At 42.0% G+C, this 20,007-nt stretch overlaps 1 protein-coding gene across 1 annotated transcript in view; it reads right to left on the bottom strand.

Moving 5' to 3' along the window:
* Positions 1 to 2,091: 2,091 nt before the first annotated feature.
* The window catches only part of LOC311230547 (calcium-dependent secretion activator 1-like), a gene marked incomplete at both ends in the record, with an annotated part of 154,270 nt that continues 136,354 nt past the window's right edge, over positions 2,092 to 20,007 (bottom strand). Inside the window, 11 exon segments of the mRNA XM_084316855.1 lie at positions 2,092 to 2,268; positions 4,737 to 4,841; positions 10,463 to 10,482; positions 10,485 to 10,569; positions 11,182 to 11,214; positions 11,359 to 11,442; positions 11,547 to 11,603; positions 11,605 to 11,622; positions 13,350 to 13,497; positions 14,151 to 14,306; positions 18,532 to 18,673. Coding sequence (XP_084172981.1) covers positions 2,092 to 2,268; positions 4,737 to 4,841; positions 10,463 to 10,482; positions 10,485 to 10,569; positions 11,182 to 11,214; positions 11,359 to 11,442; positions 11,547 to 11,603; positions 11,605 to 11,622; positions 13,350 to 13,497; positions 14,151 to 14,306; positions 18,532 to 18,673 — 1,025 coding nt within the window.

Raw genomic sequence — 20,007 nt, 5'->3', positions numbered from 1 at the left:
TCCTGGTGTTGTAAAAGATAATTGTTTACATTGATGCCATAATGATGAACACATACTGTACAACACAGTATAGTTACAGCCTTCAAGATGTTTACTACTGGCGCCCTCTGCTGGTTGAAAGTCCCCTGTCGGGCATGTAAATATACCGTATTGCATGGTTTCTCAAACCTCTCAATCAAGGGACTCGACCTGGGTCACATTAAAACACACTGGTATTCTTATCAAGTAGAGAGTGGGGACCCACCAGAGACTGGCTTGAAGGGATACTTAAGAGTTTTGGAACCCTAGCCTTATTTCCTACTTAAGAATTATGTTATTGATCGGCAGCGTCCTTTCGTGGATGCCTTTCTCACAATCCATGCTGTTCCTCACGCTAGCTCCAGCTACAGTAGTCTCCCACAAACTAATGCAAAGTCAATGCGGTCATTGCTCTAAGCTCCTGGTCTGATACGTGGAGGGGAGAGATACCGTGGTGTTAATTATGCTGTAGTCACGGCCCGGGGAGAATGAGATTCAGGAAGCTGCCAGCTTTGTGGGTGGGAGCCGGAGCCATGACAGTGGGAGTCAGGTCGAAGGATTGTAGGAGACCACCGTCTGTACAAGCTGAGTGAAAGGCAATCGACATCTACGTGAGTGCGCCCTGTGGAGATTTCAGTCACCTTGTACAGACGGGAGCTCCAGCAACAGCAGGGGTTATGCTGGAGAAAGGACTCTCAGCGATCATTGGTACATAGCCAGACAACAGAACTATCCCTTTTAAGAAAACCCCTACTGTATACAGTATACTCTTGTCATTGGATGCGTAGTACTGTAAAAAAAAAAGTATAATAAGTAAACATAAGCGTAACAAGACGACACGTGTACAGTAATTTTATTCAGAGGCCACAGCTCTTGCATATTACAACTGTTGGCGTTTCATAAGGCAAAAGCAAGAATGAATCCACCAGCTAATTGACACAGAAAACAGAAAGCGGTTGGAGAAATGGGCGGGAAAACCCACAGGCATGCAGCGATGGCTCAGAATGCAATGTACAGCATTATATATATATACAAAACAACGGTGAGACCCAAAACAATAATGCCAGACATCTCATTCTACACGACTACGGAACAAAGACGGACCAACTTTTTTTTAGTTTTTTTTTGTTTTTAGTAAATAAAAAAAGGAAAAAACTATTCTTTTTTTTAAGCTCTTTTTCTCTGTAAAAGTGCAACTCAATTAAAATAGAACCTTTTATTTTTGTCTCAAGGCCTTTTTTAATGTCGAAAACAAAAATAGAATCTCCCCAACATGTTATCAAAATGGAGCTATGAGAATATTGCATTTCTAGAATACCCACTCGTTTCAGTTCCAAGATCTCCCGCTCGACCGTATCTTCTATTTTTAGTGACTGTGAGATGAGGTCACGTTAGCACTGACACGTGATAAAAATGTGAGTCTAGAACTTTTCTTTTATTTCTTTTTTCCGCCGATGGTAAGAACAGTGAGTAGACGAGAAAACAGGTTTTCCTTTTGAACGGCGTTAAAACTCAAACAATACAGAGGTTTCTTTTTCCAGTTTCGAAAGCAGTTGGTGTTCACCTAAAGACGGACAAGACAAATTAAAAAGGGTCCATACACTCATCGTCACCACAATGTACCGTTAATGAATGGAGAACACGACAAAGAAGCGCCATATATGTTTTGCATTGGACAGGGACACACCTATTTAATCTCACTCAACATTGTCAAACAAATGGTACTCCATATTGCTTAGTAACACATAGAAATGAATTTTAGAAATGAATGACTTCAAAGATAGGTGCTATCTTTTATCATGAGACAGCTAAACTGTCAATCATGGTAATCTTTTCTCAACCTTTTTTTTTACGTTTTATTTTTCCTCTTAAGTACTATTTTTATTTATTTTTTGTTTATAGTTCCTTCAAAGCCATTTTTCGAGTTGACAAAGAGGTCCTAGAGTGGCTATCTGAGTAACAGAGTTGGTACATGCAATGGTTACCAGGCTAAGTCAAAATTGTGATAAGAAGGTTAGGGCTTAGGGGTGGGGCGGTGATGACGGGGGGTTGAGGGGCATCCGTGCAGGCGCTCTAGTCGTCCTCCTCGTCCTCTTCGTCGCTGTCCTTCATGGAGATGCCAGACATGCCCCCCTCCCTCACGGAGGCCGTGGCCTCCTCCAGGGTCAGTCTGTTGCGCACCGTGTCGTACATCTTGCTGTTGAGGGTGGAGTCTATCACCCCCTGCAGGCGGAAGTCCCGGTACTTTTTCTAGAGGGGGAGGGGACGGATTAAGACTCGCATGACACCATGTGGACAAGATAAGAGGCTGGATCCCATTCGCTTTTCGTTTAAACCCTCGACCACTCAGCCCTCCGATCAAACACAGATGTTTAAAGCCTTCATCATTAGCAGGCTACTTTGTAGGGAGCAGGGGGCGCTGCAACACTGAATTGAGACACCCTTGACACAATTACATGAAATACCGGTAAGCACTATTTGAAAGAGTCATAACCGTCTATACATCTTTAAAACTCACATTTACACCTCAATCTGCAGTACATTATATGTTTACTCAACATAAAATCACATTGAAATATTGAATCTTGTTTAGTAAATAACTTTCATTCCATTGTTGCTGCAATCTTTACTTTGGAAACAACAAAATATGCAACACAAATGCATTGCATTGTGGGTCTATTTGAGACTGAAGTTAACAGATTTGATCACTTGCTCTAGCCTCAACCCAGGGTTGAGGGTGTAACTAGTGAACTTGACCTGCATTATTTCTGGATTGGACTGATACTTTGTGATGTGAGAAAAACAATCCAGTTTTGATGGGGATTCTCCGAGGGGCTAGAGGCAAGAGTGAGGGAAGAGGGTCGTGAACATCTTGCCTTTCAATGTTACAGTATTTTCTATCTTCTATGGAAAAAATTAAATGTGTTTTATATAACTGAACCACATATTAAATTGAAATGATGAAGCCATTGTATTAAAGGCTTTTGGCAACCCATTTGTTTACATTTGAATCATGGATTTGGCCTTTAACTCTTTGCCCGCCAAACCCGGGTGGGTTTAGTCGCCAACCGTTGAGCGCCAAACCCGACTTTTCTTGGGTTTTGATCCTTTGATCTGTTTCCTTTGATCCCCGTTCTAAACACTCGCTCAAAGCTGCCTGGGTCTCCCTGGCACAGCTTCCTACGTTGGAATGGCGATCAAATCCCACCAGGTGGCAGTATCGCCTACCTTTTGAACTGGGGATATCAGTTGTCTTGCAGTACTGAGTTTACCTCTGGCTGCTTCCCCCTCGGAGTGGATTCGGACATAGCAATCTGGTGCCTCAGACCTATTCTTTCCTGTATGGTAGCCATGTCCAATATACACGAGTAACTGCAATCGCCATGGGACGACTGGAATTTATTCATTTTGGAGTACCTTCTGACTGAGGTAAGGTCTATCTTAGGTGACCTGCTGGTATTTTTTTTTACCTAAAACATGCTTCTGTCACGATCACAGTGTCGTATTTTACCGGACCTAAAACATGCTTTTGGTAGTGATCAGTGTCGTATTTTACCGGACCTAAAACATGCTTTTGGTAGCGATCAGTGTCGTATTTTACCGGACCTAAAACATGCTTTTGGTAGCGATCACAGTTTCAAGTTAAAACGCCCCCTCCCCCTCCCCCCTTGATGATTTTGTGAAGACACATATGTACCGGTATATGGTATATATCTTTGATTTGGAAGTATTTGGAGTTTCAGGCGAGCAACCCGAACGATTTGGGCATAATGCATATAACGCGTCATATCTCGCAATCTATGAAAAAAGACTGGATTATTTTGGAAAGGGGCGATGTTTAGCATGGAATAGCGCACAAACTACAGTATGTAGAAATTAACTGGTTAGTCAGTCTTGGACTATGAACAATGCCTGTCAAATGAGCCAAACTATTGTTTCCATAGCTATAATACAGAACACACGATGGGTCCGCAAACATCGCTAAAATGGCGCCATTGAGTAGAGATGGGAAAACAGCGTGGCGGTCAATGAGTTAAGTTGAAGCACGTCAACAATAAAGCCAATATAATACATGCATTCAAATGTAATTGAAAAGGAGCCTTGGTGTTTATGGTTCATTGCAGACCATTTACAAGTTTGTCTCCAAGCTAAGTAAACTTTTTTGTACAACTCATTCGTGAAAAAGTAGTGCTCTATATTTTCTGCATATTGAACCTTTAAAAAAAATTCTATTTCTTTTTGGGCTTTTTCTGTATTTTTCATCCATCCCAATTTAGTCGTTATGCCAATTCCCTTCCTGGTCGTTGCACGCATTGCCCCACTGTCGGCCTGGGGAGGGTGTAGAGCTACCACATGCCTCCTCCGATACATGTGGAGTAGCCAGCCGCTTCTTTTCACCTGACAGCGAGGCATTTCACTGGGGGAACGTAAGGTTCACACTACCTCCCCCAGATCCCCTCCCTGCTGAACAGGCGCCCCGACCGACCAGTAGGAGTCGCAGTTTACAACGACCAGGACACACACCCCACGGCTTCCCACCCGCTAACACTGCCAGTTGTGTTACTAGGGACGACTGACCAAGCCGTAGGTACCGCTGACGGCTGGATTTGATCCCAGAGTCTCTGTGCTGGTAGGAGAGTGTAGTCCACTGCGCTTTTTTTTCTTTTTCTTTTTCTTTGTGCACCGTTATCGTTTCTACTGTGTGGTTCCTTTGTTACCTTTGCGATTCTGATGAGTATTTTGAGCTGGTAGACGTGCAGCTGCTGCTCCATGCGCTCAGTGAGCCAGGTCCCCAGCAGGTTCATGGTGGCCGTGTACCATTGCTGCAACACACACAAACACAACGCTCTCCAGCAAAACACACACTCACACACAGACTCAGGAGGACAGACTAAAACACAGACCCTAAACACACCTCAAACACACTGGTAACCCATACTGGACCGGCTAAACACACATCTGACAAAAAATAAAACATATGCATTCAAACGTTTACATGCAGTCTCAGCCGGTTGCTTTTTATAAGCGCCACCCTCTGCGCGCTCATTTGCTTTGTAGGCATCCGATTAATAAATACAATTCTTAGTAACTGGAATTCTACCAGGTTTGTTTAGATATCCATAGCTTCTACCATAGGTGTAGTAGGGACGCTAGGGACATGTCCCTACCAAAGCCATGGAAACGCAAATTGTCCCTACCAATATTTTTTTTCTTTACTGTAGTTTTAGTATTATAATTCACAACATAGCTGTCTTCCAAAACGGAGCCGGTTGCGAGAGTGTAGGTTGACAGCTGCGTCGAGAACCTATCAGCAAGCTATTCTATTATCTGCGATATCCAATCAAAAACCTGGGCTTTCCTCCCTCCCTCCCCTCTGTCCCAGTGAGTGTCTCACGAGCAGAGGGAGTTTTGGTTAGCAGCAAGTACGTTTGAAGTTAAATTAAAGATATGATTGTGGAGTAATTGTGTTGTGTGAAGAATATGATGTAAAGCATAAAAGCAACGTTGTCAGTAAAGGTAGTAGTAGGCTGTAATAAGTGAAGACAATAAGCCACAGGTATACTGCCCCCTACAGCTATTATACTGTTATTACATAATCTATTATAGGCTGCTCCAACTAACACGTATCCTATGGGTTATCAATTTCTAGCATGAGAGCAAGTGGGTGGAATTTGACCATGAAGTCATCCTGCTTCTTTGATCTGTTTTGATTCTTGCCTGACCGTCTCATAAGCATAATGAAACATGGTGTAAATCTCACATCCTAATGTGTCCGGTGACCATATAGAAAAGTCATAGGCACACCTACCTATTTAATCGCTGAGATCTTTTTTATTTTGGTAAGGTTTTTTGGACCCAACATTTGTATGCAGCAAGGGCACATACATATAGGCCAAATGCATCCGTTCAAGAGGTTAATTAAATAAAGTCATCAGGATCAGAAAATAATTGAGCTACAAAGAGCATCAGATGATCCTGATGACTGTTTCGTTAATTAACCTCCTGAACTGAGCTGCATTTGGCCTAGATGTGCACTTGCTGCATACAAATTGCTAGCAAATTAAGTGTGTCAATACCAAAGCTCAAATCAAACCTACGCCACTGGCTTCTACTCATGTAGACCAGTGGTTCAGAACCCCCCCCCCCCCCCCCCCCCCCGGGATTTTAGACATGCAAATACATCATCATGTTTATAATCCTGCGAACAGATGCGTCTTTCTTGTGAAACAATGAATATTTGAAGTCTAAAGCCCTCCTCCAATTCCAAGGAAAACTGATAATCAATTATTTGGTGTCAAAGGTAAAAAAGGGTGAGAACCACTGATGTAGAAACGCACTTAACAACCCCAAACATAACCTTAACCACCATACGTCTGGTAGAATTCCAGTTACTAAGAATTGTGTTTATTGATGGGATGTCTTAACCGAAGTCAAGGAACACACTTGAATCCACGCTTTAGGAATCATAACCTGTTTGCGGTTGACATTTAGGCACAATTCAGTTAGGTTTCCCAACTGATTTAGTCATATACAGTCGTCAGGACCATACAAGATCATCAGTCCTCATTTCAACCAATTTGTACTCGCTAGTTAGTGCAGTTGACCTCACTAGTGCCTACAATATTGCCATTTGACAAAAGATTACCAATAAACCATTATAGGTTATGTTAAAGTGGTATGTGGTCCAGTTATGCTGCTCTGATGAAAGGTTATGTTAAAGTGGTATGTGGTCCAGTTATGCTGCTCTGATTAAAGGTTATGTTAAAGTGGTATGTGGTCCAGTTATGCTGCTCTGATGAAAGGTTATGTTAATAAAGTGGTATGTGGTCCAGTATATAATCTTCATACAGTTTTGCCATGTTTTCTATGCAAAATCCTTTTCTTCAAAGTAACTAGTAACTGATGGGTTCAGATAAATATAGTGGAGTAAAAAGTACAATATTTCCTTTGTAATGTAGTGGAGTAAAAGTATAAAGTTCCCTAAAATGAAGTACAAGTAGCTAGAAATTATACTTAAGTAGAGTACTTGAGTTAAAACACGTTAAATAAACACATCTGTGTTTAACTCTGATACTATTACTTTATTCCACTACATTTGCAGTTGAAATGAGGGTTGAATACTGGTGTGATACTGTACTACTGACTACCAGTCCACAGTGCTGAGTCAGGAAACCTGATTGAAAGTTGACTCTTGCTGTTTAATTTAACAAAATACAAAACAAAAAAGCACTCTCCCAACCACACACACACAAACATACACACTCACAGCAACGTGCTTTTGCACGCCACCTCCTTCCATAAAATACAACACATACTTATTACAATCCTCTGAGGACACACGCATTTGAGTTTGCACATTGAGTGTGTTGATAATATGGTGATCTTGATGTGTAAAACCACCCCAAGACACTTAAAATAAGGACATAAAAAGAAGCACATCACCAGAAGCATCCAATCTAAAGTATTTACAGATGTAACTATCTCAGACAAAAACTAACATACACTCTCCAACATATTCCTCGTTGGAATACCGACTTCTACTTAGCTTGAAGTCTAAATATTTGATAAAAATGATGGTACTGGAATGTACACCGCATTGCAGTTCTTGCAGCATTCGTACACACTGAGCTGTGATCAACTACACCAATCCCATATTGATGTTGTATTGCTGCTGAGTTATGTACGGAGGTGCAAAGTGTATTACATTCTTTGCAGATAAACCATGATTTTTATTTGTGGAAAGTACTTAAAAAACGGACACAAAAACAGTGTTTGCATAATGCTTAAAAGAGCTCAAGGCACTACTGAAGGCTAGTTGAAAATAAATAAAAGCTATTTTTTACCGAAGACAATAATTAACCTATACGTTCCACAAGGACGTTCATCAGGAAAAATAAAAAACAATGAGAGTGTGAGTAAATGGTTTGACAGGCAGGGGGCGCTGGTGCTATTTTCTTATACCTTTTTTCACACAACCTTTCGTTTGGAAGAGTCCTACCGACTCGAGATGGGCTCAAAGATACTCCAAGTTATAAGAGAACAGCACACAGAGAGCGACAGAAACGGCATCTCTCCGATTAAAAAGAAAAAAAAAACAAGGTCAACTTAATACATGTGGAGTGAGTAGGCAGGGGCTTTAGGAACAGCTAAACGCCCGGATTGGAGTTGGTGTTGGTTGTCTTTCTTTTGGTTTTGTTTATTCCATTGCTGAGCATCCTTTTGGGGTAAGATACAGGTGAATGATCCAAGAAGGAGGCCCAGATCTAATGCCTGTCCACTTCACACACAGTCCAGTTGAGCGTGCAGGGCATGCAGTGCTGGCAGGTGTGGCTGAGTGAGTGCGGGCGAGAGGCACTTTGCACTGTATAATATATATACTGTATATAGGTGCATATTATGAGGTAGAAGAACTCTGGAGGAAGAAGGTCATGCTAGAAGATGTACACAGAAAGATTATTTGACTCTAAAAATTCATGCCAGTCAACAGAATGTGCTAAAACAACGTCTATAGAGATAAGTGCCACTTTTTTTTCTTTCTTTTTTTTTAATAGAGGAGGCAGCAGGAATCGTGTTAATCAGGGGGGAAAAGAACCAAGGAGGAAGGGGTTAAATAAACCAGTGAAAGACAAGAGATACAGCACACCCTATGCAACATTCAGGTGTTTAGATGCATGCAGAGATGGATGAAAATGCATGAATGTGAAGGGTGGGGGAGGGGAGGAGGGGAAACATAAATAAAATAAAAAATTAAAAACACAACTACATTATATTTTAAAAATATTGTTCAAACTGAAACAATCAGATTTTTTAAATATATATTTTTTCCCATAACAGTTTAACGTGATAGTGTCAGGTAGGATTTGAATGTAGGACCACACACAAAGAGACACAAACAGTAGGGGGTGGAGGGGTGAGAGAGGGGGGTGGGGGCGGGTTGTCCACGCTAGAGCAGTGATGGACAGCCTGTGAGGACCTCAATTACTAAAGCAAAAACACACTTCACACACCAGTATCACATGCATACGTCTCTCCCAAAAAAAACTAAAACACAAACACTTTGCTGGAGCACAGGACCGACAAACATCCCGAACCCTCAGCCGACAACACAGACAGCTGGAGCCAAAGAGGCGGCCGACAACACACACTCTTACGTACCTTCCAAATGTACGACACAACGTAACACACACCAATGCACTGCACACACCACTCAAAACACACACACACCTGTGTGGAGACACAGGTCTGTATTGAATTTGTGAAGCTCACACGCGTACATACAGTACACACGCACGCACACACACACATACACTCACATCACAGCAGTACGCAACTCACACATGGAGGACACATTACTTTCAATGTATCGTATTAGGATTATGTCTTTAGAAGACAGTGCTCTCTCCTTGACCCTGAAATGGACCCCGGGGCGTAAAAAGCACGCCAACATCCTACGTCGATCAATGTTCTTTTCATCCTATACTCCGGCCCACAATGCAACACACAACCAGGGTTTCTGCCTTCAGGGACTAGAAATTCTTGTTGTGTTTCCCAAGTGAAGAAAAAAAGGATACTCAAGTTTATTTCCTGAAAGTATAGTTCAGGATTTAGTATACTTATGTTTATGTATTCGGTACACATTTAATACTTTTTAGTACAACTTAATTACGTTCACCGCCTATTAATCCCTATACTTTCAGCACACTATACTGATGTTATACTTTCAGAATGGAAAGAATATCCACATTTCTGACTTGGGTTTGCATTGCGTGGCGCTGTGCGGGCGACCTGCCGTTGACCCCGGGATGCTGACGGACGTTAAGCCGCACCGACCCCATTCGCAGGTTAAAAGGATATAGTGCTGAAATCTGATTCAACCGCGCTAGATGTTAATGACTCACACGCTTACATAAGGAGTGTCGAGTGCAGCGATTAGCCCAGAAAAATATTCCCAAAATAATTTGAGTAGATACAGTAAGTAGCCTCTATTATCATATGAATGACTTGCACATTATTTCAGTTCCGTTTCAGAGAGCACTGCTTTAGATAATCCTTGTCCCGGACGGGGGGGGGGGGGGGGGGGGGGGGGGATTTGGGTGTGGGGTGGGGTGGTGGTGGTGGGGGGAGGGGGGAGTGCTTTTCTTTGGACTCTTTGGACCTTTAATAACACAAAGGTCCCAAAGCACTGTGGCTATGTACACCAGAATACAGAGGGCAGCGGCTACCATTCACAGAGAAGAGGAAATACTGAGAGAGAGAGAAAGAGAAAAAAAAAGAAAAAAGAGGTGAGAGAATCCAGATAAAGGGGCCTCTTCTACCCAGGTCGAGGTCACTGGTCTTCATAAAAAAAAATGGGACTTATCCCCCCCCTCTGTCCCGTTGTCTTGCCACATTTTTGAAAAGCCCCTCCCTGCACTGAGTCAGGAGGAGTCGGCATCTTACTTACATCAAATAACCTTTCTATTACACCTCCTCATTGACCTTATCACGCAGCATGTCCTGAGAGTGGCGGACGAAGGTCACGTAGCCGTCGGCCACGTCCATCCCGGGCTTCTGCGGAGAGAGCAGGGGGAAAACAAACAGACGTGTGGTTTGGGGAGGAGAGGGTCAAGAGAAAGAAACATTTACATTTCACTGACATTATACTATACTTTGACATTTTGATACTTCCTGGAGTATGCGACATCATAATGACATCATAATGACATCACACATCCTGACCCTTTAACTCTGTAGTCTCTCAAATCAAATTAATTCACACAAGACAGTTTATGGATTTGGGCAGTGGTGGAAGAAGTACACAGTTCCTTTACTTAAGTAAAAGTAGAAATACCCAGATAAATGAGTACTCTGGTCAAAGTAAAAGTCCTCCATTCAAATTCTACTGAAGTAAAAGTAGAAAAGTATTTGCTATTGAATGTTAAGTGTCTAAACTAAAAGTATGCATTCTATATGACGTTTGTGTATTCCATTCCATCCATTTTGAATCATGAACATCAGCTTAGCTGTATCTTCGTATATGTTCAGTTGTTATTATGGGCACAAAGATCTCACAATGTAGCAAAGACAGTCGGGTGCAATAGAGTAAGAAACATACACACGCAGAACACACACACACAGAACTCACACACACACACACGAGATTCAGGACTGCATCACACTTACAGGTACATCCACATATTTTGAAGCAGCTTTCACCTGCAAACAGAACCAAGTTCACAGAGGTTTATATGAGTACATTTACTGTCACTGATATTAATGAAAGTTTATGGAAAATGTAAATTAGCCAACTTGAAGACTGAATCCTAAACGAAGAAGAATAAAAGAGAGGCTTCCTCTCACCGTGAAGGACAGGAAGGAGGAGAACAGTGTCCCCTCGTCGTATCTGGAGCTCTTAGCCAACACACTGTCCAGAATCACCACAAACTGAGACACACCGGCAGGAGTCATCAAACATGATCAAATCAGGATTTATACTTCATTTGATTTGCTTGTTTGTGTTTTACAGTAGGGAAGATGAATAAATGTACCTTGGCCACCAGAAGTTGAATCATATCCTTCACAGTTTCCTCAATTAGCTCATCAATTATGAGTGTGGTACTGTTTCTGAAATAAAGACAATAAAAAACAAAACATCATCCATCCACATCTCCCTACTCAATATAATTGAGGTCTTCCCTCCTCTTTGGTCTTATTTGACAAAGACTTGTCAATGAGTACTTCTTTTTTACGTTTGTTATCTATGAAAAAAATAAGCATAGTAATTTTCGCACTATAAGCCGCAGCAGCTAAATTTAATGATGTGTACATATATAAGCCACACTGGACTATAAGCCGCAGGTGTTTTAATGTTTAATTACCATATGTAAGGGTTCGTGCACAGAGGGGATTGTCACAATACTGTCGGACAAATAACAAGAATTAACTCATTTACAAGTTGTATTAAGTTTAGCAAAATAAGGGAACAGATAAATAACATTTCAATGCAGTAAAAAAAGCAATATTTTCGGGTTTGGTCCACATATAAGCCGCACCGTTATATAAGCCGCAGGGTCGAAAAATGGGGGAAAAAGCCGCGGCTTATAGTCCGAAAAGTACGGTACTAGGTGAGGTGTGTATTGTAACAGTACTAGGTGAGTGTGTATTGTAACAGTACTAGGTGAGGTGTGTATTGTAACAGTACTAGGTGAGGTGTGTATTGTAACAGTACTAGGTGAGGTGTGTATTGTAACAGTACTAGGTGTGTGTGTGTATTGTAACAGTACTAGGTGAGGTGTGTATTGTAACAGTACTAGGTGAGTGTGTATTGTAACAGTACTAGGTGAGTGTGTATTGTAACAGTACTAGGTGAGGTGTGTATTGTAACAGTACTAGGTGAGGTGTGTATTGTAACAGTACTAGGTGAGTGTGTATTGTAACAGTACTAGGTGAGTGTGTATTGTAACAGTACTAGGTGAGGTGTGTATTGTAACAGTACTAGGTGAGTGTGTATTGTAACAGTACTAGGTGAGGTGTGTATTGTAACAGTACTAGGTGAGGTGTGTATTGTAACAGTACTAGGTGAGTGTGTATTGTAACAGTACTAGGTGAGGTGTGTATTGTAACAGTACTAGGTGAGTGTGTATTGTAACAGTACTAGGTGAGGTGTGTATTGTAACAGTACTAGGTGAGTGTGTATTGTAACAGTACTAGGTGAGGTGTGTATTGTAACAGTACTAGGTGAGGTGTGTATTGTAACAGTACTAGGTGAGTGTGTATTGTAACAGTACTAGGTGAGGTGTGTATTGTAACAGTACTAGGTGAGTGTGTATTGTAACAGTACTAGGTGAGTGTGTATTGTAACAGTACTAGGTGAGGTGTGTATTGTAACAGTACTGGGTGAGTGTGTATTGTAACAGTACTAGGTGAGTGTGTATTGTAACAGTACTGGGTGAGTGTGTATTGTAACAGTACTAGGTGAGTGTGTATTGTAACAGTACTAGGTGAGTGTGTATTGTAACAGTACTAGGTGAGTGTGTATTGTAACAGTACTAGGTGAGGTGTGTATTGTAACAGTACTAGGTGAGGGCACGTGGTGTGTATTGTAACAGTACTAGGTGAGTGTGTATTGTAACAGTACTAGGTGAGGTGTGTATTGTAACAGTACTAGGTGAGGTGTGTATTGTAACAGTACTAGGTGAGTGTGTATTGTAACAGTACTAGGTGAGGGCACGTGGTGTGTATTGTAACAGTACTAGGTGAGGTGTGTATTGTAACAGTACTAGGTGAGGGCACGTGGTGTGTATTGTAACAGTACTAGGTGAGGGCACGTGGTGTGTTGGGTTAAGCAGCACCTCCTGGCCCAGCTCCATGGCACATAGCTTGGCCGACTGGTCCTTGGCGTCCACCATCACGTTGTACATGGTGCATATTGTGGGGGAGATGCGGAAGTCAGTGGAGCGGCTGCTCTTCGTGAGCTTGTTCTCGAACGCCATCCTGGTGCTGCGGCGCCGAGGGAGAGAGAGCGTTACGAGCTGCGCGTCATTACATGACAGAATACACGACCAACATGAGGAAACGTATTTTGAAAGAACGTCATTAAAATTCTCAACATTGATATCTAGGGTATTGGCTCTCAACTGGTGTGCCTTGAGAATTTGGCTCCATGTAAAATTAAAAGGTTTACATTTTCATCACAGAAATATATTATTGACATAATAATAATATTTCACCTAATCAAAGTGATATAATTTTGCTCGTTGGCCGGCAGCTGCTCCTGTTTTGCTTTCGCTTCTTGTACAGTATGATCATTCTACACTTTAGGTTATATGACATTTACAAGCAAAAATTATTTAGCAAATTCAACCAAACCCTGCAATATGTGCAACAGCTTGCAAATTTGACCAATTTACGCATTAAAATGGTCAAGCTGCTCATAAATGTCCAATCCGGGTTCTCATGTCCAGTTTGGCCACTTTGTGACTTTGCACATATATAGCCTAAATAATATTGACTTTTCTTTCACTGACTTGCCATTTTCACAATTTTCCCGCAAAATAAAAACACCGAAAACATTGGAAATCGCACTGCAATCTTTGAGAAAAGCCACTGCAAAATCAAGCATTTCAGGTCGCAATAATCACGGAAAAACTCACCGCTTGACGCAGTTCTCGATCATGTCACTCGACATGAGCTTGATGCGGTTCTCCAGGTGCTTGGCAAACTCCTCCTCGGGCCAGTGCAGGTCCCGGATGAACGTCTGCAGGGCGTCCAGCTTCCAGAAGAGGTCCTCCGACGTCCCGGAGCCATTGCTGACCCAAACACACGCACACACAAGAGGTCAGAGGTCACAGGTCACCCTGCTGGACAGAGAGGGTGAGGGAGGGGAGGAGAGGTGCAGAGGAGGATGCTTTTCCCCCACACCTCCGTACGGCAGCGTTTATTCTGACCACACGCTGACAGACTGGTCCGCGGCGATAATGACGCCAATAACGCCGCTGATGGTTTGTTTGTTTGCGGGGCGATTCAGACAGTCAGCGTACCGGGAAAATAAAGGTGTTTCTTTTCACTGTAACAAATCAATAACCATGCTATGCAGAGCATGATTATTGACCGTCTGAGGCGAAGGGGGGGCACATGCAGGAGTGTCACCGCAGAGATACAGCATCTAATCACCGTGTTCTACGACACCACAGGATCAGTGGGGAGGTGAGGGAGGGCGTGTACGACTCCTATTCATGTGCGGTCTCTTGCTTTAGAGAGAGAGAAAGGATTCTCTCCCTGAATTGATTTTTACTGTTGCACATAATCAGATACACCACTCCTCCACCCACCCCCTCCATCACTTCTCTCAGCGTACGCAGGACGGGGGCCTGGATTATCTGGATTATAAAACACATCATGCAGACTTTTTCTAAAGGGGCTCTGGAGCTGCCATCCTGAGTAGGGCTCACTGGGAGAGGGATGCAGGCAGAGAGACGGGGAGGGGATGGGAGGGGTAGGATAGGGGCAGGGCAGGTATCTACGGTCTACTTAGATGTCAACTGCACTGATGAAGATGTGGCTTCAGAGCGTTAAAAGCCTGTCCCCATCCCATCCCTGCAGATCCCACCCACTATAAAAAAAAATAGGATCACAAATTGTAAATTTTTTTTTTATCACTTTAGAGCATTGGCGTGTTTGAGTCGAGTCAAATAAACTGGACAAAAAGTACGTTTACACTATCTATTCCTATTTAGTTGATTCAACAACAAAAAAGCCTAAGCTGCAATGATAAAAAACATTTGAAACAACTTGAGATTTATTTTTATTTTTTTACAGTGGCAGTAACTACCCTTTCAAATAAGACTAGAGGTTTGGTCAAGGTACAGAGGTGGACCTGGGACAATGTACTGCAGGTGAAGCTAAAAGAGAAATGTCCCACTCTAGTTCCTATCTAAAGTGGAAGACAAAAGGTTGAGTGTAGAAGGAAGAGGATGATGATGACGTTAAGTTTCAAATGGGGATGTTTTCCAATCAAACATATCCTGTACAATCACATCCCCAAATTAGCCTCTTTTAGCACTTGTTTTATGGCTCAGGCCTGTACTGTATCTGTAGTGTATATGTACTGTATATGTACTGTATCTGTAGTGTATATGTACTGTATCTACTTTATTTGTACTGCATCTGTACTGTATCTGTACTGTATCTCTGTGCATCCCAGCTCAACAACATGCATATTGAGCCAAATGAGAAGCGTCCAGCCTCTCATTCCAGTAGAAGAAGAAGAAAAGAAAACACCTACTCTAAGCCGTCGGAAGAAGAGTGCTCTTGGCATGAACATGACGGGACGCGAACCCGTTCGTCACACAGAACGTGACTCTTTGAAAATTTGTATTTTTGAAACATTCCGTCAATTTCAATTTCGGGTCGGAACCCCTAGAAGTTCTGTAAGCCTGCGGCCCGGTGGCATCTTCATACCAATGCAGTCTCTCCGCTAGTTTAAGGTCTAAAGTGTAACTTGTGGAATACACACTCTGAGTCAACAATAGCGGCCATCCATGACGGTGTGGAAAAGCTAGGCATTTGTGGAAGGTTAACTGATAGTCCGGCTACTGGCGGGAGATTGGGTACTTTGGGAATTTGGAGGTTGACATTTGGTAGATTCACATTGGGCAGATTACTTGTTAAACTCCTAGAAGAAAAAAGACAGACAAAAAGAAAAAAGTAAAAAGTCCATAACAGTGGTATAATATGGGAAAGAAAGACATGTGACGCGTATCGTCCAAATAATACAAACGACAAAGTAAACGGACGAGTAAAGTCAGATGAATCAGCGTTTCTCAAACTTTTTGGAGGGGATATTTTTTTTGGGGCTCTTATTAATTTTTTCCTTTACCGACAATCTTCTTTATAGCCCATTTATTATACATTCCTTTGACCATTTGAACTTTGAACATATTTAATGCTGCATAGAATTTAATAGAATTGTTTTGATTAGATTAAAATGTATTGTCATTATACAGCACAAGTACAGTGCAATGAAAATAAGTGTGGCATCCAACCAGAATGCAAATGTAACAGTAAAGTGCAACAGCAATATACTATGTACAGGTGATAAAAGTTTAAACTGGGTACAAAATATACAAGTTAGTACTACTGAGTATAGTAAGGTGATGTTCATTTAGCAATATTGAATCAGTGTATGAACTTATTTTATGGAAATCATTGTGTTGGTGTGGTTCTGTGATATAACTGAGCCTTTTTTTATTCATTTCTGAAATGGTAAGAAATCTTCTTGCATACCCCTTGCAGTACTCCCACGTACACCTAGGGGTACACACGTTTGAGAAACGCTGACATAAATACAGTGATCATATTCAGACGTAAACATGGCACATTATGGACAGAAGACCAACAGTAGTTGTCAGGTACAGAAAACACACAGTATACATAGACCTACAGTAATAGAAATGGGCTGGACTTGGGACACACACATACATACAGACACACGCACAGACACACACACACAGACACACACAGAAAACTAACAAAATTACACAAGCATAAGCACAAATTTATATCATGAGAAAACAAGTATTTTTTTTTATTTTATCAGAACAGATCCTATAAATATTAACCCTTTATTCGCCAATGACGTGTTACCACGTCATTATCCGCCATGCGTAATCTGTCAATGACGCCGTAAGGCGTCTTTGAGATCAATATTTCAAAAGTCTGTCATGTCAATCATATTTCAACCACGGAGACTTGAGATCTCCTGTTGATCTCCTCTCAACTCTCCAACGGTTCAAGAGCGCCATCTGGTGGCCGATCGGTGGATCGCCCAAACAGGAAATGAGCGGCAGGAAGTGGTGCTCATCCATATTCGGTCCGGCCACTCGCTATCGCTCGCGGGACTCGAGCTCGACACACTGGATAGCGATCCGTTGCCAATAACTCGATAAACAACATGATTTGGACGTATATATTATTATACAACCTGGAAATGGATCGCATATATCAACATCCCATAATCGCGAACTTTCTGCTCCACGCTGACCACCCAACGGTCAGAGGAAGCTGCGGTAAGTTTCAGCGTGATTGCTTATTATGTATTATGATCCATATAAACTGCTGTGATCTATGTATCGCCCATACTACATAAATGATTTAACGTCGGCCACGGACTTATAACCCCCCCCCCCCCCCCCCCCGGTCACCAGCAGATAATGAGGCATGACGATTAGGACCTTGTACAATTGAACATTTTAATCTGACGTCAATCGGTATCAAACTACATTTGATGATGTAATATATGTATTTATGGCTATAAATCACGTTCTGCAGAATGCTGCAGAAAACGATAAAAACATATTTATACTTTAGACCGTATTTTAGTATGAATATGTGAATGAAAAAGTAGAACGTTGCTACATCCTAAACGATAGATACTTGACGTTGAATGGGCCATAGTAATGTCAATTTAGCAATACAATTTAAAAAGTTATAGCCCTGCAAAGAAGGGGAACATCTCCATAGACTTACAGTACTGGCAGACAGTGGATTAAGATCAGAATAATCCCTGGCAGATAAAGGGTTAACAAGGAATGCAAATGTGAAAATGAAAAGAAAATATGAAAAGAATAAAAAGGCACAAAAATTCAAAATAAGCATATTGCGAGTGAATAAAGACAAACTCCGCAACATAATAAAACCAGAGACGACCTCTCCCTGGCAACAGGTCAGAAGCACAAGATATGAGGGTTAGTTCACAAAACAAAAAGATGGAGATGCGGTAATGTGTTCGGACCTCACCTAATGCCCCTAACATGTGTGCAAATTCAATTGGTAAGAGGTATAGTAGTACAGTGGATGACTATTCCCTTGAATGGAAAACGTGAGTTTACCAACTCTTAGAAGGTGACCTGGAGGAATACTCTGTGAACTACTGCATAGAGCAGCTTTCAAAGTTCCATAGCTTATATCCAGAGGGCGCCTCACGTCTCGCAACCATCCTACAGCTCAGCGATATCGAGGGGAAGGGCTCCTTACTTGACAGGCTCCCATGACTCGCGCTCAAAGCCCCTGTGAATTGACTGTGCGATGGAGGACTCCATCAGATCCACATATCTAACCACCAGAGGAGCGTACAGGTCCTGCAGGTGTTTGTGGAACTTCCCATTGCACAGGTGATCTGAGGAGAGAGACAATGAGTCGATATTGATGGTATACATTTAAATATGTGCAGTAGCTATAGGATGTCATATATATATATAAATATGTGTATTATACAGTACTAATGTGTATATATAATTGGAAACATAATTTTGATAGATTTCTCCTCCCCTTTAATAATACCAATTGGTATTGTATTTTATATAGTTGGAAAGCCTGATTAGTCACCCTTACAACGAGGTACAACTTGTAAGGAACATGTATTCTTAGAATGAGCAACACAGCTAACCGTGTGGGCAGCGGCCCAAACAAATGTGCCAAAATCCCAATATTCTTCAGTTGGTAGCAACTCTCTTTTGAGTTGCTTGGTGGATTGGATCAGCTTGGGCGTGCTGTACGTGCCAGAGTGACCAAACGCAACCATGTTGGCTGACTTGCGGAAAATCCTGGTTGAGGAATGAGATGCCATCCCACAGCAGTGTGTGACCAGGCTGGTGACCAGCATGAGGAGGTGCCAAGCTGTTGTGACTGTGCATGGATCTTCCACACGCTACTGAGGTCCCTGACAGTGTAAAGTGAATAAAGTGTAAAAATGGCCAATGTGTGTTGTTTTTTCCTTATTACTGTGGGAGAGTGCAATCATCCAATCCACCAAGAAACTCAAAACGAGAGTGAATATCAACAGAAGAATATTGCAGGGGATTTGTTTGAGCCGCTTCCCACACGGTTAGCTGTGTTGCTCATTCCAGAAATGCATGCTCCTTAAGGCCTCTACATGCTACAGCAACTTCAAAGCAACTGCAACACAACATCGGCGCGATTTCAGCGCGGTTGTTTTAGAGGGTCTTGTAGACTGTGTTGCTTGGACGTTGCGTACATGTCCCCAGAATCTAATCTGAACAACCGTTGCGTTGATATTGCGTAGCAGTGATTGGTTGGTTAGCGAATGGGGGCGGGGCTGTCATAGAATAATATTAGTCCCGCAGAGAATAATATCCTCCATTGTTGAAGCCAGCGTTGACGCTAAATAATTAGCGTCACATAGCTCGCCTTTTTCTGAAAACCCAAGCACATATTGTTCCATAGCATACGCCTTCAGTTGATCATGACAAATCCTCTCTTACCTTGACGATTAAAAAGCCTCCATAATTTAGTAAATAAAGCTGTAGCCAGCTAGCATTGAGTCTATTCAAAATGCTATCCACATTAGCTACACAGCTAACCAAGTAAATACAATGGTATCCGTCCTGAGGTAACGTTAAATACAACGTTTGCTAGTCGAAATGACTGGACACACACAGGGACAAGTTAAACATCAATCAAGTAATTTATTCCAATAGGTAGTTTGAGCTG

This window comes from Notolepis coatsorum (assembly GCF_963971535.1).
Source record: "Notolepis coatsorum genome assembly, chromosome: 6".
Taxonomy (NCBI): Eukaryota; Metazoa; Chordata; class Actinopteri; order Aulopiformes; family Paralepididae; genus Notolepis; species Notolepis coatsorum.
The sequence above is the reverse complement of the archived record's forward strand: the minus strand, read 5'-3'. Positions and strand labels throughout refer to the sequence as shown.